This window comes from Galleria mellonella, unplaced genomic scaffold, assembly GCF_026898425.1.
Source record: "Galleria mellonella isolate WM207_F2 unplaced genomic scaffold, CSIRO_AGI_GalMel_v1 utg74, whole genome shotgun sequence".
In the NCBI taxonomy this organism is placed as follows: Eukaryota; Metazoa; Arthropoda; class Insecta; order Lepidoptera; family Pyralidae; genus Galleria; species Galleria mellonella.
Genome location: NW_026442147.1, coordinates 2,153,062 through 2,176,525, shown reverse-complemented (window position 1 = coordinate 2,176,525; position 23,464 = coordinate 2,153,062). Strand labels below are relative to the sequence as shown.

General features: G+C 30.5%; 2 protein-coding genes across 3 annotated transcripts in view; both read right to left on the bottom strand.

Moving 5' to 3' along the window:
- Nucleotides 1–60: 60 nt before the first annotated feature.
- Nucleotides 61–2,621, bottom strand: LOC113516204 (uncharacterized). The gene is made up of 3 exons (XM_026900584.3): nucleotides 2,495–2,621; nucleotides 1,379–1,562; nucleotides 61–348 (listed from the first exon to the last, which is right to left on the bottom strand). The coding sequence occupies exons 1-3, from the start codon at nucleotides 2,589–2,591 to the stop codon at nucleotides 66–68; spliced, it is 564 nt and encodes a 187-aa protein (XP_026756385.2). The 5' UTR covers nucleotides 2,592–2,621; the 3' UTR covers nucleotides 61–65.
- A 14,456-nt stretch (nucleotides 2,622–17,077) lies between these two features.
- The window catches only part of LOC113516308 (uncharacterized), a 59,050-nt gene continuing 52,663 nt past the window's right edge, over nucleotides 17,078–23,464 (bottom strand). For both annotated transcript variants that reach the window (XM_052901050.1, XM_052901051.1), the window contains exons 4-5: nucleotides 21,851–21,944; nucleotides 17,078–21,295 (exon numbers count right to left, since the gene is read on the bottom strand). In XM_052901050.1, the coding sequence (XP_052757010.1) occupies nucleotides 21,134–21,295; nucleotides 21,851–21,944 (256 nt within the window). In that variant the 3' untranslated portion in view covers nucleotides 17,078–21,133. The remainder of the gene's footprint in view (nucleotides 21,296–21,850; nucleotides 21,945–23,464) is intronic.

Sequence of the window (23,464 nt, the reverse complement as noted above, 5' to 3'; positions counted from 1 at the left end):
AAGATCAGTATTAGATTATATAGAAAATTTATTAAAAAAAAATACAAATTTTGCCATGTATCTACTTAAATAAGTTTCGAAGGGAGTCTAAACTCATCATTTTGTAATAATTTTCTCGGTTGCAATGCTTTTATAGGTGGTGGGGCAATTACTATATTAAAGTAGTTCCCCATTCTTGATACTTCTGATGGTTTTTTGAACTCATCCGCATGGTTGAATGGTACTTCATTGTCTAATTCTAATGGTATATCGTCTCTTTTGCTGTAAGCTCGTGAAGACTTAACTCCGTATTTTGTTGCTTGTTGTTTATCTGATCTTCTATTCGGCACAGGGATCCCCATTTGTGTACTGAAATTTTAATTTTAATTGTGTTAAAACTTTTGCGTTTTATTTACTTGTACCAAGTTAAATTGCAAAGTTAACTAAAAGCTTCTAAAAGTTGTCTAATAGAATAACTACGTTACATATCTATATATATATATAAATTAATGCCACTTTTCGTTGTAATTTTATAACTCAAGAACGGGTTCACCTATCCAAATCAAATGTTTAGGCTTTGTTCGGACTATTTAGCAGATGGTTTATGTGAAGTTTGTACAAAATCGGTCGAGCAATTCTTCATTTATCACATTTTTGTAACAAATGAATTCAATAAATGGCGGATCATTTTGTTAATGATTTTTGCAGTTCTTTTTTCATTTATCACATTTCTTGTAACTAAAAAATATATAAATTGTGTTTAATCCAAAGTAAGTAGTGTAGGGTGGGTTTATTAGATAGATATAGAAAACAAATATAGGTATGTTTAATCATATCACAGGTTTATTTTGAAACAGACAACATATCATTTAAAGGTTTTCAAAGAATTTTAGTAATGCTTAATCAATTATTTTAATAATTTGATTTACTATTGGTGAATATACTAGACAACTTGTTACATGCTATTAACAAAATACAATTAAATTAATATTTTTTTATGAAATTCGTATAAATTGACTTATATTTATGTATGTATTTATAAAAAAAAGTATATTAGTATCTCTATCAGTAGTTTAGTATTCATAGTATCTCTGTTTAGTTTAGGATTTTTTTAATGAACGGTAATGGAATAGTAACCCCGCCTGCGCTAATGGTATACGCTGGTGGGGCACTAGTGAAGGATGATCGGTGAGACTGAAACGGCAGGTCAGTTAGCCCATCACGATGAATACACCTGGAAATCAACACAGTGATTTCCAGGGGGGCCCACGAGGAGGTCGACCTGACAGGACTAGTAGTCCGCATTACTAACAATCCCTTCGTCCTTAGTTTAGGATTAGATGGCGTTGTGTAATATATCCAGTGGTATTTATAATATGTGTAATGAAATTATACTTACGGTGAACAATCCTGTGGTAGTACGCATTGGTGTGTGCGATCATCACGGACATAAGGCTCTTCACACACGCATCCAGGCTCACAATATGGATAGCAGGGTCGAAGGTGATTGCGAGGGTTGTCACATGACACTTCTGCGCAGCCGCCGAAGCAGGCCTCGAATACTTCGTGTGGCCAGTAGCACGCTTATTTTAAAAATTCATAGGTTAGATATTTTTTGCCTCCTCTGGAGTAATTATTTTCTCTTAATGTAGGATAATGGGTTTCATAAATTTCATTAACAATTAAATTGTTTTGTACATAAGCTATTATATATAAATTATTATATACATAAGTACATCAAAATGTATTATATCTTAACTCAGTACAAATAAGTGCTTATTTAAAAAAGTTTATTTACAACTACGATTGGAGTATAATTAATAATACTTTAAAATATAGATATATTTTATAATATTTTAGTATTGTAATTGGATAAGAACTTTGACTTTTTAATGGAACCGAGAATTTTATAACTGTAAAAATCATTTTATATAAAAAAGCAAAGAATCAGTTATCATTGTACCATATTTTATTAAAATTCGTCCCGTAGCGTTTGTGTGACAGATGTTTAGACACAAACTATTTACAATTATTGTATAGATTAAACTTATTAATATTATAAATTTGAAACTTGGTAATTTGTTTATATATTTATTACTCGATCACATTTCAAAGACTGGACAGATTTTAATGGCATTTGGTTGAGAAGGTTATATTTTAACTTGACACAAGAATATTTTGTATAGTAATTTACGCTGCCAATAATCAGTATATAGTTAATATAAAAATAAAGGAACTAAAAGTAACTTTCAAGAATTAAATTGGTAGGTACCTAGGTAAATTGTGCACGTTAAACTAAGGATAGGGCTTTAAATCTAGTTGTGGACACTTCACTTTCTTAGTTCTTTTTCTAGTCGTTTCCACAGGTCCATTAAAGCTCCCCAGAGGGCCCTCGGGCAGCCTAGACTAGCTATCGTAACTTTAAACTCGCGTTTAATAATTGGTTTATAGCGGATTAAGTTTCATCGGAAACATTAGAAAACTGAAGAAAAGTATTAACTTCATAGAGACTTACATTTCATAATTTTTTCATCGTCTCTGCATATTCCATAATGACAAAAACAAGTTAGGACAAAAGAAATGGACAATGCTCTTATCAGTATGCCTCTCATAGCTACGCTACACGACTAATTCACACAGGCACTTCGTTATGACTAAATTTCATTTGATATCCTACTTTGTCGTGTTGGATATAAAGTTTATTTTTCCATTTGCCGCATTCCATCATAATTAATATAGCGCTAGTACGTGTATCGTGGAAGGATAAGGTCCTCATTGGAACGTGATAAGGGTACGTGTTTGGTAAACATGGAGAGGTGAGCCTGGTGAAGCCGCGTTTGATTGAATTATTGCTTGCCTTTTGATATGGTTTCATATTTAGATTAATACGAAATGTTCGTAACTGCTTCGGATTAAAAAAATGGGTTAAGCGCGGGTTGGAATCACTCACTGAGGGTTCCGTAGGTAGAATTATCTGTAACTAGATTTTAGTATTTTTTTATTATAATAGAAACTTATTATGTGGTGTACTTTACATAAAACAGAAATATTATAAATATATTATTCGTATAGCAACTGAATTTTCTTCCAATCATATCTTAGGTTAAAAAACTGGACCGCAAGTTCGTTTATGAAGGATTTTTTATGATTATTCAAAAACTCCTATATTCCCTGTAATATTTTACGTATACTAAAAAAATTACTTCAAATACTTCAAATTTTTTGCTTTATAAACTTCGAGAATATAAAAATATTTTATATTTTCAAATTTTTGTTGCAATAAGGTTGAGTCAACAATATAAAATTTTCACCACTTTGAACTATCAATCAATATAGTGTATTTTCTATATGTCCATAGTGAAATAAGTTAAGCTCGCCTTTGTACATTTGCTTACCTTTGTCATATTTGTGTGTACAATAAAGTATAAAGAAAATAAATACAAATTTCCAATTTATTTATTATAAAGTTAAGGTAGTCATATATGTCCTAAACAAGTATCTATAGTACAAGTAATACAATCATTTTTATATAAACCTATATTAAATAAACTGATTTTTAACTTATTTATAACATACATAACATATTCTCATAATTTACAACTATAAAATACAGGTGTTTCGGATCCTTTTGTTAATACAAAAGGATCTGAAAGGTTTTATTCTACAAAACCCAATATTTCCTTAATGCAGTTTCCTTCTATGTAGGTATCATCTAAACAACTATTACATTCCGATAGCATTCAAAATGTAGTTTCGCACACATGTTGCATGGTACGGCCAGTGATCAAAATGTATCACAGTAATAAGATAAGGAATGGCTATACGTAATAAACAGAACTTATTAAATAAAGCTTCGTTTCTCATGAAAAACGTATTTAGTAGCAAATATTACACGTCTTGGAACATGATGTTAATTAATTAATAATATCTACAGTAATAGTATTATATTTTTTTTCTGAGTTGAACTCAGAATTCTACTATAATCTCGACAGCATAATTTTCTGGTTCACGTCTTATCTTCGTGGACGACAACAAGCTGTCCGTATAGACCGTGAGTTGTCTGATTGCAAAGGTCTTTCATCAGGTGTTCCGCAAGGTGGCATTTTGTCCCCTTTAATGTTTTCGATATTTATTAATCTTCTTTCCATGACAATTGGTTGTTCTTACCATCTATATGCAGATGATTAACAAATGTATGTGTAGACAACTGTCGAAGATAAATTCAGTTATTGCACAGCTGAACGATTATTACCTACAAAAAATCAATGTTTGGTCCCGTGAATTCGGCATCCCAGTAAATCCAAGACAGTGCCAAGGAATAATCGTTAATAGCTCGAGACAGTTGAAAAAGATCGATTATAACTCTATCTTACTTGTAACATTTGATAATTCGATTATTACTTCCTGTACGAGCGTTAAAGATCTTATAAACATTGATTCGAAATTGAGCTGGGCAAAACGAATTGCTGAGACTAGTCGTTCTGTCATAGCTATACTTTAGTACATTAACCTTTTTAAGCACTATTCCCCGTATTCAAACTAAAATTACACTTGTTCAAACACTTGTTCTGCATGTTATTGATCATGCTGATGTGTGTTATCCTGATCTTAATGAAGATCTTCTTAATAAATTAGATCGTCTAATTAATAGTTATATTCGTTTCAACTTCTGTCTGCATAAATACGACCACATATCTTCGTACAAATCCCAATTAAAACGGCTTCTTATACACCAACGTAGACAATTTAGATTGCTTTGCAATATTTTCTCTCTTCTCAGTAATCCCTTATAACCAGAATACTACAGAATAATACAGAAATGTAGTTTTAACTATGTTTGTGATTCTCATACACGCGAACTTCGTTCTAACGACTTCGTTCTTTTCTCTCTATTCCTTTACATTGTTCTGCTTTTCTTTTTAATTCCTTCAATCTTGAGTTCTTACGACTTTGGAATGCGCTACTCATTGATATAAGACGAGTGTCTAACAAATTTATTTTTATTTTCTACAAATATCTTTTGTAGAAACTGTGAAAGCAGTTCATCATCTTCATCATCATCACCTTTGATCTCTATCGTTGTTTATTTGTGTTATCGTATATAATCTATAAGTATATATGTATATTTATATTTCTATGTATGTTTTTATGATGTATATTTATATATGTAAGTAATAGTTGTTTGTTTTTATATGTATATTTATGTAATCATAGCGTGCAGTAGCTCTCCATTGTATGTGTTGTGACTTGTATTGTCGAACTTGTAACTTAATATCGATACGTACGTGTAATTGTTTATCTGCAACAATTTTCAATTTTTCACCGCATAATTACATTTCTATTTTGCCAAATGTTGACTGGGAGAGAATGCTATATAGTATTAAGTTCGCCTTTTGTACCAAACATTTTTTTGTAATGTGGTCAAGAAAGAATAAATAAATAAGTAAATAAGAAAATCAGTAAATAAAAAAATAAGTATATAAGTGAATAATAAAATCTGTAAATCAATAAATACATATATTATTTAGATAGTACGATACTAGTATCCAACTACTTAACTAAACAAGTTTGTTAATATAGATATCTATCAATATTTTTTTATATAAAATTTAATATATATAATTAATCTCCATCCATAAATATCTCCAAAAAATTACAATAGTAAACTTACCTATTAAAGATACAAGCAATTACAAGAAACAATTTTCTTAATATATTATATTCATTGTCAAAAATTTTTTTAGGATTGCCAAAAAGTAAAAAAAATCCCTAATAATCGTCGACAATGCAATAGTTCAACAAGTACACCAATTCTAAATTTGAAGTTTTACTAAAGACTCTTCTGAGATGAAAGAATTCAACTGCACTCGCTGTCCTGTTCTATCTAGAACATATCTAGAAAATATTTGGGAGTAGATACTCCCAAATATTTTTGGAGTCAAGAGTTTTTCAGTATATACATATACATATACATATGTATGCATATGTATTACTCAGTTTTATTAGTTGTTAATAGTATGAATTTTCGTACATTTTCGTTAAAAAGTAAATGAAAGATCGTTGATATTGTTTTAACGATAACTGAAAAAATAGAGTCCACTTATCATACTATTCTGTAGATTATTGTGCAAATATTATTTCTTAAAATGTATGTTATTATATTTTATGCTTACCGATAAAAATAAAGTATATTAATGTTATAAAGAGGAAAGATTTGACTGCTTGTTTGTAATACATATATTTAAAATCTACGAGTACTCAATTATGTTAAAAATTAAGGAATATAACATGTTTCACTATGTTGTCGGTATCCACTATTCTCGTTTATGCAAACATTTTTTCATTCTCGTCTCCAAGTCACATTTAGTAGGAAATACAAAAACTGGAACAGGATTTCTTGAGGGGGGAGAAAGAACATAAAATTAATTGAATGAACTTTAGAACGGTCATTTAATTTTATGCAATTTTTAGAGTCAATGTAAAAATCCTGTTACATGGTTCGGATCGAACATCAAGGGGATGCATATATAAGTATTATATCTATTTTAAATCAAAAACAAATGTAACATATATTCGTTTTTGATTCAATTTGATATATTTTTAATTTAGTCATCCTTTGGAGATGAAGCGTAATTTTAAATGCTTTTAGTTATTAAAAAATGTGTTACAGTATTTTGCTTATTTCAATTGAATAAACCGGAAAAAAAAAATGTGATTTTCTTCGACCCTCGATCCAGATTTTACCTCTATATTTTAAGTTTTCCTTTTTCTGTAAAATAAATATGATGTTGCCAGATCGCTATAGGATTACTTGTAAGTATATTTCTACCAATATTTACAACTTGTACCGTTTATTTACAAACCCAGACGCTCGGAGAGGCTAGGCCGGAGCCGGGTAAGTAATAAAAAAGATCGCACGCAATCATATTTTATCGGGAGAGCTATTTTTCGCAGGCGGATCTCGCTCCATCCGCAACGTTTATATGAAATACCTCAATTTCCCTCCAGCTACATAAAACGACATGTTAACAATAACATTGTTATTTCATATTTATAGACATTTGAATAATTTTTATTGAAATATTAATATCACAATTTTTTCAGAATTTCGCATTAAAATAAGTAAAAAACAAAAACCATATAAGTTAATAATGTAAATTATAGATAATTTATTTAGAACTAATCTACTATGAATAGTAATTTAAGTTACCTACGAGTACTTACCTATTGTAACTGTATAGTATACTAAATACCGCCACCTACTGGATTATTTTTTTCTTACCAGGATAAAAATACACAGAGAGGATACTCTCATAATTGGAGTAAACAATACACATTTACAAAATTCCATTAAAATCGGTTCAGTGGTTTCGGAGATTAGCGAGAACAAACAGCGTGAAATTGGTTTTTTATATATTAACATATATTATATTAAATAAAAAGATAATAAACTTTCTTATGTATATCTCTGTTAAGTATGTGTATGTTATGTATATATTTAATTGTGTATATATTATATATGTATGTGTATATATGTATGTATGTATCTATATATGTTTGTATATGATAATATTTATATAATAGTGCGCCACCTACTCTTTGTCTTTTTCTCAATGTCCTCTACCCAAAGGTTGTCTGGAAGAGATTGCTTAGCGATAAGGCCGCCTTTTGTATCACTTCTCATTAATATTTACTGTATTTGTTATTTCTCTTTTTACTTGGTGCAATAAAGTGTAAATAAATAAATATTTGCACCTACAATAATAATTATAATGTTCATACTGAGTTTACTATTGTTACTATAAAATTTAAGTATTTTTGTTTCATTTTAATACCTAAAGGTGCCAATTTAGATGTAAAATAACACGTTCGCCTGTTGGTAAGCTGTTACCCATCTCTATATACCTTTACCCTTCCCCAAAGATCTCCAGCAACCTTACTTACCTTACAGTCAGCAAATAAGATAGCCTCACGTGTTCTGATAAAGAGATGTTCAATAATGAGCGTTATTGCAGCCTCCCGGTGATCTCGGGGGTGCACTTTGTCCTTACCGTTTCTACCATTACCATCCTTTGTTTGTTTACATATACGTGTATTCTATGACATTCATGACGCTGTATATGTATTTTCCATCAGGTGGGTCCGTCAGCTTGTTTGTAATGTGGAACTGAATAGAAAAAAAAAAAACTTAAAACTGTTGTCTCCTTGAAATATATGATTTTTTTAATATTATATTATGAAAGAGGGATTATTCTTTAAGAATTTGCCTAGGTAATTTACATAGGTGCACCAATATACAGAGATTTATATATTTTATTTTTATTTCTCATATCTACTTTTACTAAATTAATCAATAATAAATACTACACACATACAAAATTAATGCTTCTTCTAATACAGAATTGCTGAGTATAATATTACAATTGCCTATACGGTTACGAATATTAGGAAATAATTCATGCCTTTTAGCTTCATTTCTTCGTTTCTTCTTCGTATCTCTGGATGTTTTTAAAAGAAATGAATAGTTCATATTTTATTTGTATACGTATACTTATATTTTAGTCGTATAGGTATTTTGTTTGTTTAAAATACTTTATTATAATACACATAGTGAAAACTCGTATAAATTCAAATTCAAATTCAAATTCAAAAATCATTTATTCATGTAGGACATTTTAGCCGCTTATGAACGTCAAATTTTTACATTATAATTTTATATTTACCCTACCGTCCAGTTCGGTATATAGATCCAATTGAGAAGAACTGGCAAGAAACTCAATTGAATTACTTTTTTAAAGCCAGTTTATTTACAATGTATATTTATATAGGTGTCTATGTCTAACATTAAATGAAAATTCAGTGCATGAACAACTATTGCCATGCACACTCGTCATTCAAGTAATCGTTTAGTGAGTAATAGGCTTTGCTCAGTAAATATGATTTAACAGATGTTTTGAATTTATTTAAGGGTAATTCAACATATCCTTTGTATCTTATTGTAAATTTTTATACCTATTCCCATAAAAGACCTATTAACTTTTTCTAAACGATACTTGGGGACAGCAAGTTTGTCTTTAAATCTAGTATTATGAATATTGCTGTTTTTTGGAAATAAGTCAAGATTATAAAAAGGATGTACTTTAATACAGTATAAAATTCTCTATAAATATTAACAATTATAGTTTCATTTTTTAAATTTAAAACTGTTATATAACTGTGTAAGGTAAACAAAACTGGTAAATAATTATAAAACTTTTCGATTAAAAATCAATCATTATAGTTAGTAAAGAATTGGCGAAGATATCGATTAACAAAGCGCTTAACATTGTTATATACCTACAAAAAAAATGAATTAACACTTTATTTTAAGTGGAATGAGAAAAAAGCAAATACTTTAGTTTTACAACAGCAGTTCAACGAGTTCTACCAAATAAGAACAATAAAAAAAGTTCGACAAAAACAGAAGTTACCTACTATGTCCACGAAAGTTGTTCGTAAAATTCGTAGCTCAAGAAGTTTCTAGGAGTACAAGAATTGTACAAAAAATAATGTTATATATATCGCAAAGGCATTTTAGAATATAAATTTACTTAGAATTGTATTTGTAATAAATATTGTACACTGTAGTTGTATTAATATTTTCTCTAGTTGTTTCATTTTTATTTGTTGCTGAGCAGGTTCCCTTTTTTTTAAATACGAGTATAAAGTAATAAAGTACAAATAAATAAAAGTTTATTTATTTATACTTTATTGTACAAAAATATATTTATTTTAAATAAAGATATACAATAGACAAGTTTGGCTCTGTTAGAGTTCCAGCAAACCCTGAGTGAATAGGAGCTTTGGTTATCAGCGGGCAGGGAACCTAACAGTTACGTTTAGTTAAGGGAAATTAACGGTATGGTTGTGGTATTTCCACTAAGAAATTTTGTTTACTTAAATACATACTAACTTATATACTTATATTTAAAATACACAAATATCTGTATAGAATAAATACATATAAAATATAATACCTACTTATACAAAATACGTATATACACAAACATAATAGGTTTATGAGGAGAGAAGATGCTTTTTTAATCTGCTCCTGAAGACATTCAGCGATCGACTTTCACGAATGTGTAAGAATTTTCATAATCTAGCCGCATGAACCGTGAGTGATCCACTATAGCATGAGAAGATATGGGGAGAAATTTTAAGAATGAGGGATTTGTTACATCTACAACACATGCCAGTGGAAACAAGGAAATTGAAACGTTTACGAAGATAAAATGGGGAAGAGAGATTATGCAGTACATAAGATGGGAAAGTTAATACATGAAATTCACGACGTTGATGAACTGGGAGCCATTTTAATTTAATTCTAAGACAGAAGATATGGGAAGAACCGTAAGATAGTTAATGTGAGAATTTTTTTTAATGATGAACGCGATTGATCTTATTAGCTTGAGAAATTTCAAAATTCTTGGCTGTTTTTTCAGCTGAAATTGCATTCTGAATGGGTGGTATATTTATAATAAAATTACACTATAAAAATATTTAAATAAATAATATTTTTTTTCCTTATCCTTACCCCTACACTATCCCTATCTTTATTCTAGGAAGAAAAGTCTAGAAATGTATACATAAGTATCCCAATAAAATCTATAAAGTCATCATTAAAATTTCTATATATCTACAAATCTGTAATTTCTATATATTTATCTTTTCACACAATGATTATCTCTGATTCCGAGTTTTAAACCTCAAAAGTCAACGTGGAGAGGTAAATGTAGGATTTAACATGAATAATATATAGCAGGAAGAAATATAACAACCAAACGAAACAACTAGTGTCTGCTTCAAACAAATATGTTTTGAATAAGTTAGTTCTGTCTACCTAACCTGTAATGGATCTGGTGTAAAGACAATTTTACCTTATTTTATACCACTTAATATACAACATTCCGAGTGATACGAGCCGATATCGAAGCTAATGGAAAGTAGTAATTGTCGCCTATAGATATAAACGACATTAAGGACACGATAGAATACATTGTGACGCTTTCAGTACCCCTGCGGCCATATTTCCGTTCATATTCCTTCAAACCGAAATACAGCGACAATTGCAGTAGGTGCTGCTTGGGGGCAAAACACATGTAATACAGAGATATATAGCCATCTGAATGAATTAGTACAAAGTTTCCCTATCTTGTATATAGTTAATACATATTTATGTACTTAATTAATTATATTAATATCATTTTTTTATATATAATATCACCTGCTAAAATAAAATGAATCAAATTCTTGTAATAAATGAAAAGTTTATAAATATATTTGGATGTTTGTTACTTAATAACCCTTAAATTATTAAACGTTATCTAAATGAAATTTGGTACATATATACACCATATCCTAAATTAAAACATAGGGTATTTTATGGCATACCGATGTGGATTTATCACTCATGTCATATCAAAGTCTCGATATACAGCTAATATTTTAAAAATAGTTTGTTAAAGAAAACAAACTCAAATTCTAATAACATTATTAGTAGTTAACTGACAAATTAATAGCAAACTACAGGTTCATTGTCTTGGCAACCTCTAAAGGTGGTAAGGATATCAAACCATTTAATACGTTCATAAACTTAATTATAGCGCTGAACACGTAAATGGTGAGAAATACGACAATACTTCGTTATGTACGTGCAGTTTTGCATTTGGAATAGCGCTAATTTACTATTGATATCTTTTATAGTGGCTAACTGCGGTTGCCAACCCGTCTGCCAAGCGTGGCAACTATTAGCAGAGCCCCCCTCGATAGGGGACGTAATTATGTTCACCGATGTTAATGGCTGATACGAGTATGATGATGATGATCATTTATAGTAGGTATTCAGTAAATCCATAATTTTAGCAATCTGTGGTAATACTTGCGTGGTAGTCTACCAATTTGATAATAAACGATTTGGTTTAGTTAGGGCAAAAATATTTTGTCAACCGATTTTAAAAAAGGGTTCTCAATTCAGCGGTATTTTTTTATGTTACTTCATAACTTCGTCAGTTATAAACTGCTTTAACAAGTTTTTTTTTTATTTGAAAGGATATTCTTTCAGAGTGGTTACAATTTTTTTTTTATACAACATAGAATGGCAAACAAGCTGACGGCCCACCTGATGGAAAGTGGTAACCGTCGCCTATAGACATGAGCAGTACCGTAGACATAACAGAGTATACGGTTTCGCCCATGATACCCCCCATGCGTTGTCATTCCTGAGGACTCAGGTGTTATTCCTCTGTACCCAGTAAATTCACGCCATATCCCACCCTTCAAACCGAAACACAGCCATGCAAACACTACTGCTTCACGGTTGAAACACGAATGGGACAGAGGTGTTAACTGTTATTAATTAACTGGTGTTCCCACAATTGAAATCTTTTTTTGTGAAGTTTTTAAAAAAATATAATATCTTCTTAGATTATATTTTATTATATGAAATATATATTAATCTGTGTCTGTCATTTTTGACATATTAGTTTAAAAAGGTCGTAGAAAAAAAGTTGTAGTCACTATGATTAATCTATGAAAAAATACTCCTTCAAGCCCAATGACGTATTGATGATTAGTAGAGCACAGCGCCAAGAGATAAACTCATTTTCACGATTATTATAATTAGCAAGGATACATAAGTTAGCACGTGTGAATTTAAATATATATATACCTTTATACAAATGAAAAGTACACTCTGTTAAACAATTGTATAAGAGAAAATTAACGCAGCGTAATCGACGATTAGAGGGTGGTAATAATTAGTCAAATGTAACGAGAGCTAGGAAGAACGTAAAAGCAATATCTGGTTGAGTGGTGTCGTGTAATTGAACGCGGTGGTTTTGTCCAACGACGAACAGTATACGAGTGGAATGGTGTTATCAAAAAGCAACAAGAACAGTATTTCAAGCGTGTATTAATAAATATTATCGGTTTTCCTACAAAAAAATATATAATAAAATTTAAATGATTAAATAATTATATTTTATTATATAGTCAAGTCAGTGGATTATGTTTATTTGTAACTAAATGTGCCAAAATGTATAGAATATTGTAGTGAAAGTTATTAGTTACTTTAAATATCTTTTATTTTTATTTGACTATAAACAGATGTTAGACGCGCTTTTTGAGTGAGATGTCTAACTTAAGACGGTATGTATCTTTCTAAATGCATATATTCTATATATTAATTTATTTTATATAAATAGATCAGTATAGTTTGTATGAACACGAATAATTAGATTTCATTTTAGCAACGGATTTCGGTACATTTGATGCAGCGTATTTGATTAACAATAAAAATATTGATTATATTTTTTTCTAAACTCTTAAATATCTAAATATTTTAGTTATACATGATTTAAAAATTAAATTATAAATTATCATTTTTTGGAAGATACGTTGTGTATATATATATATATATATATATATATATATATATTAATGTATTATGTGTCTATATTTATGCAATTACTAATTGCACTTATTCGCGATTTTTGTGTAATTTTATTGTACCGTATGTACATGTTCATCTGTCTGGTAGGTAAAATTAATTTAATAATCAGGGGGCATGGCAGTGCTTTCGCTGAGTTTAACCTTTTTTCGAAGCGACAAGCGAGTTCATCATTGTTCATAAAGAAGGAAGTTAAAAATTTTATATTATAATTATACTAACAGTACCTAAGAGTATTTTGCATAAATATAACCATCACAATAATAAAGATCTCCACAAAAAAAAAATGTCTTAGTTATATAAACTTCTCGACGTTATATTACTTATTTGATATTTTTTAACATATACCTTCTTTCTATACCTAGTGCTGGCACAAGTCGCTCGTGTAGTGTTGTATTACTCCTTCCATTTATTTACCAGTTACAATGTTGAACGCTTGCCGCGTATAAATTTGGGAATTATATTAATCGCGGATAACGCGCCTCCGACACTTAACGAGGTTACCTTGGATACCTGAGCTCCAAATTACTCTTTATTATACGGATTATACAATAGATATTCAGAAATGTTAAAGGTTTAAATATTTAGCACAAGGTAATTATTTGAAAAAGTATATATTGTATGATTATATTGTAAGATACATTAAAAAGCAACAATTATATTAATTAGTATAGAATTTATTTTTTTTAGAAGTGTTCAATCTCTTTAATTAATATTCTTGGTATTTACCTACATAATAAAATATTAAACGAATACCTTGATGAAGTATATGTTTATAATAATAGCTAATGTACACGGATCAAATTTCCGCATTCAATAATTTTTTTTAAGTTCAAAGATAACGCTTTTAAAATTAATTTGCCGTGATTCGGCAGGAAATACAATTAATTTCCTGGACTATTAACATAAGAATTCTTATGCTATTAACCAAGTGAAATTAACGTAAGATAACACGGAATTAGCGAAGCACCTGGGGTGGGATTAGGTAATCCAGATAACTGAATATATTACCGAAATTACGGACACGAAAAGAACTGAAATTTAAGGGAAAACACTTGAAGGAAATTGTTGGTTTAATCTAAATGGGCTGCTTTCACGACACTCGAAGGATATATCTCACTGCGTTTACTCTGTGCTCTAAGTATTTGGCTTTTGTTTGTGTTATAGAATCACAAAGCTCAACATATTTTAATCTTGTTCGTCTTTGTGTTAACAAGAGCCATCGTCAGAATTAACTGTGCCTCGAAATAAACAAAGTTATCGGCGTAATGGATGTTCTAATTGCCCAGTTTGAACTAAATATTGCGAGTGGCATATCTTACGCTCCTGATTATTATACGGTAGCACTTCTAAAGAAAAAATAAGTGAGTACTTGTGGCTGGTTATCAAAATAATATTATTATTGGATATATTGTTTGTTTTGCATATATACTGTTATTGTTCTATTCTTCTTTATGTCGTTTAATCTAATGCAAATAAAATGTGTTTATTTTCAACAGACATCAAAAGGAAGGAGGTTCTCAATTTGGTTGTATTTTTTATGTTTGTTAATCATAACTCCTTCGGTTTTGGAAAATTCTTTTCTTATGTAAAAACTTACAAATTAATATTTTATATAAATATAAATTTGTCAAAATTAGTACATTAGTTTAGTTTTTAATTTAATATTTGTTAAACACAATCATATTTATTTATTTATTTATTCTTTATCGACCACATTACAAAAAATTTTTAGGTTTTTGTGTGCTGGTCTTAATACTAAGTTGCTTCTTCTCTAAGTCTTAAATTGTATTAATTATGATTTATTTTTAGACTTTATCTTTTGTATTTATAAGCGACTTTTAAAAGAATGCTCTTATTTTAACATATATCTAAACAATCAATGACACTCGCACTACACATTTCTGTAGTGCGAGTGTCGATCTCGTAAATATCGGAAGATGTGTGAAATTGCTAAACCATTAAGGCCATTATGTCTATTTATGAAGTTGTCACTTTATTTATTACTTATATATGCAAATACCAATTATACTTGCATGTATACATATGTATAAAATGTATATTTAAATAAATACATACATATTTACTTTCGACTACAAATTTTAAGGTTTGATGTTATATAATACAAATAAACTGTTCCGTTCTTTTTCTCGAACTCGAAAAACTTTCTTATTTGATAATATCTGAACCTTTTCAATCCAATCAAACAATCTGATTACAGGATCCGTTACTTCGGGAATTTTTTCATCACACTCGACTGTGGTTTAATAATATTAAAAGGATTTTTACGAAACAAATTAAAAAAAAAGGCGAAATTATAAATAAAAAAATGCCTCCGATTGTAATCCCATACGAAATAGAGATATTTGCCGTTTTTCGCATAATATTAGTATTATATTTGAATCTGTGTTAAAGGGCAGCCTTCTGCTGTGTTTAAATTTATTTGGTATGCTAATTGTATTTTTCATCAATGGAACTTTCAATTCAATCACGGAAATAATGTTTGATGTTAATCAGAATTGAAGACTTTTGAATTCTATAAATCGATGTAGTACATTACTAGACCATGACAAATACTTTCTATAATGAGTCACATGCACGTTTGTCCCCTATGATATAAAAAAAATATAAAGATTGATTTGGGATTAATACCTTTAATTTTCTCCCGCGAACGCTCAGGCTGTGGAATGAGCCAAGGTTTCCCCTAGAGACTACAGTATAGGGTTTTTAAAAAGGGTATATTCAGGTTTCTTAAGGGTCGGCAACGCGCATGTACATACCCTAGTGTTGCAGGCTTACGTATGCTACAGTGTCTGTTTACCATCAGACGGACTGTATGATTGTTTGCCACCTTTGTGATATAAAAAAAATACACACTGCCGATTATTTCTACAATATTCCTTAAGTAGCATATATATAACACTTACGGGCGGGAGCACCTAGATACCAGCTTGAACCCTTCGACTCAGTGCAACGACGAGCTATGAGAATTGTCGATGATCCCAGGCTTGCAAGCGGTATCGAACCCTTAAGTCTTAGGAGAGATTTTGCCTCACTCTGCGTATTCTACCGTTTGTACAACGGACTGTGCTCAGGGGAATTATTCAATATGATGCCTGCGGCCACTTTCTATCATCGTACGGCTCGCCATCGGCAGGGAGTTCACCCTCATACCTTACAGCCTAAATGGTCACATACAATGCGGTTTCAGAGATGTTTTCTCCCACGAACACTCAGGTTATGGAATGAGCTCCCTACCAAGGTTTTCCCAAGGTACTACAGCATGGGGTTCTTCAAAAGGGGGGTAAAGAGGTTTCTTTAGGGTCGGCAACGCGCGCATAATACCTCTGGTATTGCAGGCGTTCATAGGTTACGGTAATCGCTTACCATCAGGTATTGTTTGCCACCTAAGTGGTATAAAAAAAAAATATGTGAATCTAAATGCGGTGTGAAAATACCCTCGCAAAAATGTCTAACAGCGCAACAATGCGTTTTTTTTTGTTCTACACCCATATTTTTATATAAAAAAAATCGTAATAAAAATATCATTCATAATATTTATTCTGTTTAAAGATAGAAAGTAAAAAAGGGAGAAATTAAAATCCAAAGTTATTTTGTACAATTTATTTGAGTCATCTCCATATACGAAAGACAACATTTATATTTGAAGCGAATTTTATTTACAACATCACATTATTATAATTATATAAAAAAATGTCATCATAAATTTAAAACTTATAATAAAAGCTCCCTAAACTGTTTTTGGCACTTGTATTATATAAATACTTGCAATTGGAAAAAGTACCTAAGTATATAATATAAATCGACCTACCCATTGTTGGACTAGAAAATTACTAAACAATTTCTAACATACATTATATCTACTAACAATTTGGTAGTACGTAAGCTGGTTGATTTAATACTTGATTATGTTATGTAGTATTAATATTATAGCAATAGTTGTTATTTGTGACTGCACTTAAATGGTGCCGGTTTTTCCCCTTTCCTGCAGAAAGTTCTAAAACTAATAGCATTTTGGGAATTTCTGTAGGTAAGTTTACACCTCATAAAGAATCTAACCGCTACATTTCAATTAAGTGATCTAGTTATTTATATATATGTACTCCAGATGTTATGAGTGACGGCGTATTATTTTATTTATTGTATAACAATAAGTGATAGAGTATGTAAATATCATCAGTGGGGTCAATTCTGAAGCACTATTTATTTAAACTTCTTTTAACCAAATATTTTTGATAGTTTTATGTTTATGGAAATTTTTAGAGAAATGGCACTTCAGAATCGATCCTAGTATCTTTTAGATAAATTAAGTTAGACTAAAGTACTTAGTCTTATATTTTTATTAGTTCGGAAAATGAACCCGTGAACTTTTGATGGGCTACATCTGTCGAATACATATCAACTTATATACTCGTAAATCTTATATGATTCATCTGAAATTTTTTTAATAAATCAGTCAGCGGGAGCCGATGGCGATTGCCATAAAACGCTTTTTTAACTTACTAATTCTCACAATATAAATTATACCTAATTAAGTAAAAATAAGATATATTCATGAATAAATTTCATTAACAAATTCACAAAAGTTTCATTGAGAAAATTCTTATATTGATTACACCCTGGTTTAAGATTGGTTTTCTTTGTTTAATTATATTACGTATTTTTAGTTTTGTCTTTGGACAGTCAATCAAGAGCAAGATGATCTATAAAGAAGGTCCATCGTGTACACCATTTACAACCACGACTACTCTGACAAGAGTGACCGACGAAGAAGAAAAGTAGTTAATATCAAGACATAATTGAAGTAAGTACAAATTGACCCGTACCTAAATTGACAAAAGTAAAAGTAGGTCATCGGTGCCTGACATAAACAAATTAAAGTGATTAAGTATGACAAGCAAACAGGAAAAAAAACATGGTTTATTTATTGGACAAATAAAAAAAATCATTAACTACTTTTAAAGAATTTCTTATACGTAGATAACTACCGCATCAAGACTATAAATTAGAAGCTAGCTTTATTTTGTATTAGTAGATCCTAAAATCTTATACAACCAATAAATCATTAGTGTGTAATTAAACAAGTGTTGAGATCAGTTTGCACTACTTTACAACTAGTTACAGTCAAACAGTTGAAGCCAAATACAATACAATTTTGTACATAAATGTTGTGTATAAACACTGGAGGGAGTGCGATACTGGACGTTTGTGTTCTTCGACCCTTACTCCTTATATCGAATCGACTTAACAGAAATACATTTAGACGTTCATACCTAAAAGAACGTAAATTTTTAAAAATATGTGTTGTTCTCAAAATTTTCGTTCTTTATTTATGTATTTATCTATATATAACTGAAAAACAGAATTTTAATAAACTTACTAGGAATGCTTGTATGACAAGTGATAATATTTTGGACTTTATTCGGAAATTTTGTTCTTAAACGTATAAATTCCCGTTGTCTATTTATATATAAAAATACATAATTTGTGTAACTTATTATTATTATTTCTCACACAGAAACATGGGTCGAAAAACGACAAAAACTTAAAGCTCACTATACTAACACGACAGGCTAAACACACCGTGTTAATATGAGAAGTTAAAAAATTTCGTTGTTTTTCCTATTTAAGTTTCTTGAGGGAAAATGTTCAATTTTCCTGGTATTTTTTTTACAACACTTTTTTTTTGTATAGCAAACTTAAAAAGTTGCTAATGATTTCTATTTCAACCAGTATTCAGTCTATACATATTTCTGTTAAGATATTATATATATTAGGTATACTTATATTTACTATCTACTTACATATATCACGAAAATGTAGAGAACAATGAATACACATTATTTTGTTAATTAAAGTTTTTTTAAACATCAAATCTGAAGTTTGTTGGTTGCTGGTAAAAAAAAAATAGAGTAGATACTACGAGAATTTAATATTTTACAACCATAGTATTGTTTACAATAACACAGACAGAAAAATCACTATTTAAGCCACAAGATAGAGATAAATAAGGCTCAACTGATTTATTATACACATTTGGCTTCTGTAAACGAAATCTGTTTTCATTTAGATAGATATAGAGCAGCGAGTCCGTCCACGAGCGATAGGTATAGGCGCTTGACCAATATATTATTCTTTTGCTCAGTGAAACGTGAACGCTTCACCAAAATATCTCGCTCACAGCCATTTTAAAATGAATTTCGATTCATTTACATTTTTCGATGAGCAGGTGAAATAATATTACGTTATAAATACGATACAATGCATTCGCTTATCTAAACAATGTGTCGTAAAGCAGGTACGTTGACTCCTGACTTATTCCAAGTTGACAGATTCGTGATTTTTATAATAGAAGCTTACAAATGATTATTCTACATCATTCCATCGAAAATATTATCTACCACATAAAAACAAATGCCCGTCCTATAACTACGTGAGTCTGTTTAAGACGCTAGACGGTACTGAAGTGATGTTCAAATACGATAAATTTATAAAAATAATATATCTACTTTTGCTGCCGCTATACTCGGCCATCAAGCGTCTGTACATTTTATTAAAATTATATACAATTATCGTACTACTGACATTTATAACTAACACGGGTAATAAAGAGAATGACTCGTAAAAACCTTATGGAAGTTATGACAAATTTTCAGATGTCTGAGATCACAATATCGCTTGGCAATATAACCTTAAAACTAACCTTATTCTCAAAGTAAAGACTAGCAAGTTCTATGAGATCATTCGTACATACTAACTATTACTTAAGTCGACATTTTTGTGAAGCAAATATATTATTTTTACTTGGATACCTTGCAGACGCTACTGTCATTCTGTTACAATAACAAGAACACACTAATTGCCTTTTAAGTAAATGATTAGTAATTATTAATTTTATAATTGAATCTTTAATTGGAAATCCTATTTTTTATTTTGAGTAATATTTAATCGAGATTCATATAGATAGGTCATAAAGCAATCAATAGTAGATTATTACGATTATTGAGCACCTAATAGATTCCACGTTCCATCTACACATTTATCCTCTAGATAAGTGGCAAACGATAGATTACGTTAGTGGTAAGCGTAAGATAGAATCAGACGCCTGATGTTGCTGCTTCGTTCTATTTCATACCCGCATAGGCGATAACGTATCTATCGATCGATTTATTTACCTTTTGTCTAGGGAAGTTGATTATTTATACGTGTAGAAAATATACCACTAAATTTAACAGTACTGTTAAATAATAAATCTGTCCTAAATATTTCATAGCGGTTGGTCATCGGCAAACAATTTGAGCATTATTTTAATAACATAGTATTAAAAAAATTACATAGAAAAGCGTTTTACTGTACAAGTTTAATTGGGGTCAATTCTGAAGGTTATTCTCTAAACTTGTTTTTAATATTTTTAAAATATTACCTTAGAAAAATATTATATTACGGACCACCAAGAACAAAAGTTTGAAGCAGTTTTGTCTTGATTCTATTATAAAGGATCATACTTATTGAAACATAGATAACAGACTTCAGTGTTATTATCGAAATAGGATCAATTTATATAAAATTTCAATTTTAGTTTTAAAAATAGAGAATGGCAGTTCAGAATCGATCGCTGTCTATGGTTTTGTTCAGCTTCTACATCTACGAATTCTTGAGGTGGTGTGCGTCGTGATCGCATCGGCGGAGGACGGCGAAGTGTGTCATTTGGAAGGTGTTAGTAGACCGGCTTCCTCGCTCCAAGGTGCCTGTCATTGTGTAACCCATGTTGAAATCGGCTTGGGTCACGTTTGTTGTTAGGTACAACTGTTGGAAAATAAACACACTGTAATTGTAAGGTTGTACAAGCACTTAAAAAGATTAGATACTGTTTATATTATATAGTAGATATGCCCACGTTAATCCATAACATAAAATATCCATAAGAAAAATGTTATATGCTTTCTAAAAAAGTACCTAACCTTTACGGAATAATTTTCAAGAGAAATAAGTATCTCTTGTTAGCTTTTATACCAAGAATTTAAATACAACATTTCGAGAATTTAAAATGTTGTACAGATTTCACTCTATTTTCTAAATTCATAGTAATCTTTGGGACGAGGCATGCGGTCTTAGCTGTCAGGAGTGGTAATCAATTTATATATTACTATATAAATTGATACTATTTGGATCATGTTTATAAATCATTATCAATTAAAAGAAGCATCAGTAGCTCTTTTACAAGTACCGAGTAGATATAAGAAAGTAGTAAAAACACTTTATAGACAGACTAGCAGAATGAAGATTGCTGAAGGAGATTAGAAGAAGAAACATAAAATTATTACAATAGAACATTTTATGTAATATTTTTTTTATTATTACCTTAAAATCGGCATCGGTACCAAGATGTTTAAACGTGCCTACGATGTACACAGCATTCCCACCACTGATTACCATCCGTGCGTGTGTACTATGCCTGTGAAAAATATTAATTATAAAGTATCATTTAAAGATTTAATAATATAAGTCTATAATAGTATAAAGGATATAATAATATTAAATTGGCCGTGTGGTCCCGGCATAAATTAGGCCACCCCTTCCTTTCCCGTGGATGTTGTAAGAGCCAACTAAAGAAAGGCGAGGGAGAGGCAGCAGTGTCCTTCTTAAAACAAGTCTAAAGCCTGACTGTGGTTGCCAATCCGCCTGCCAAGCGTGGTAACTATTGTAAACTATGTAACTATGGTAAAACCCCCCAAAGGGAGAGGCATATGTTCAGTAGTGGACAGTTAAAGGCTGATTTGATGATGATGATGAATATAAAGTCTCTATCTAAACAGTAAGAAACTTGATTAAATTATATACAGATAATATATACAATATGCATATGTTTAGCAAGAAAATTGACTATTGAAATCAGATACATTATGTCAACAAAAGGTTCTACGAATCTTCATCGAGAGCATAGCTTTTTGTTGATAGCAAGCATAGGGTTGAATGGAACCGTTTCATTGTAATAATTTTTAATATTAATATAATATGAACCTTATAATTTATAATGAATTACTAAGTTTGTTGTTTCTATCGAGTCAGATAAGTCACGTTCAATTAACGTTCGTTTACGATTGCCCCATCTGTAGTTATCTACTTATCAATATATTTTCTATTTATTTCCCCACTTAAGGTTGGTACTAGTATTGTAGTCAAGGTCACAAAGGGAAACTCCTTTATATTAAAGATAGTAAGATAAATGCGTGGTGTTCAAGAGTTGGGATTTGTGACGTTTGGTGTGTCCGGGTAGTCCGCATGCCTGGCACGTAGTTCTGTTAGTAGGGCGCGAATCCAACACGTACCTACCGAAACCCTAACGGTCGATGTAATGGCAGCCGCCCTATAATAGCCCCGAACATCGCGCAGCACGCTCCGGGAAGCGCGCGAACAAATTAAAAACCTTTATGCGCACTTTCGCACTACTTTCTTCGATGTTATCACCCGCTATAACGCGTCCCGAAATTTGGAATGAGCTCTGAAATTAAATTGGTGTAGAAGTTCAGGTAAACCACTACATACGTACAGGCGTTTACGAGTAACATTCCAAGGGTGTTTTTCTTTGTTAATGGCTTGCTAAAGTGTGGTGCGAGATTGTCGGGATAGCTTTAAAATTGTGACTGCAGTTAGCCTAGCCTAGGTAGATAACATAGATATATTTTTTTTTTTTATTTTTTGAATTGAATCAAATAAGAATTAGCAGCTAATAAAAGAACATTTTTTTTGCGATTACGATTAGAAAACAAGATAATAGGCCAAAAAAATGAAATGAAATTTATTTGCTAACTGATGGAAACTGTCCGTGGAATATCCTGTAATTCTACTGCCATATTCCAGCCTTCAAATCGAAACACAGTCATGCAAGCACAGCTGTTTCACTGCAGAGAACAGAATGTTTTCAAAATGGTATGACTGTACGATTGTTCGGAAATTTTATAGTAGGATTTACGT

What these genes read in the sequence shown, in the direction of transcription:
- LOC113516204 (XM_026900584.3), bottom strand. Translation starts at nt 2,591, where the DNA reads ATGAGAGGCATACTGATAAGAGCATTGTCCATTTCTTTTGTCCTAACT. An exon ending in CGATGAAAAAATTATGAAAT is followed by an intron (nt 1,563 to 2,494) that starts GTAAGTCTCTAT and finishes TTTTAAAATAAG; the next exon opens with CGTGCTACTGGCCACACGAA. An exon ending in CTACCACAGGATTGTTCACC is followed by an intron (nt 349 to 1,378) that starts GTAAGTATAATT and finishes TTAAAATTTCAG; the next exon opens with TACACAAATGGGGATCCCTG.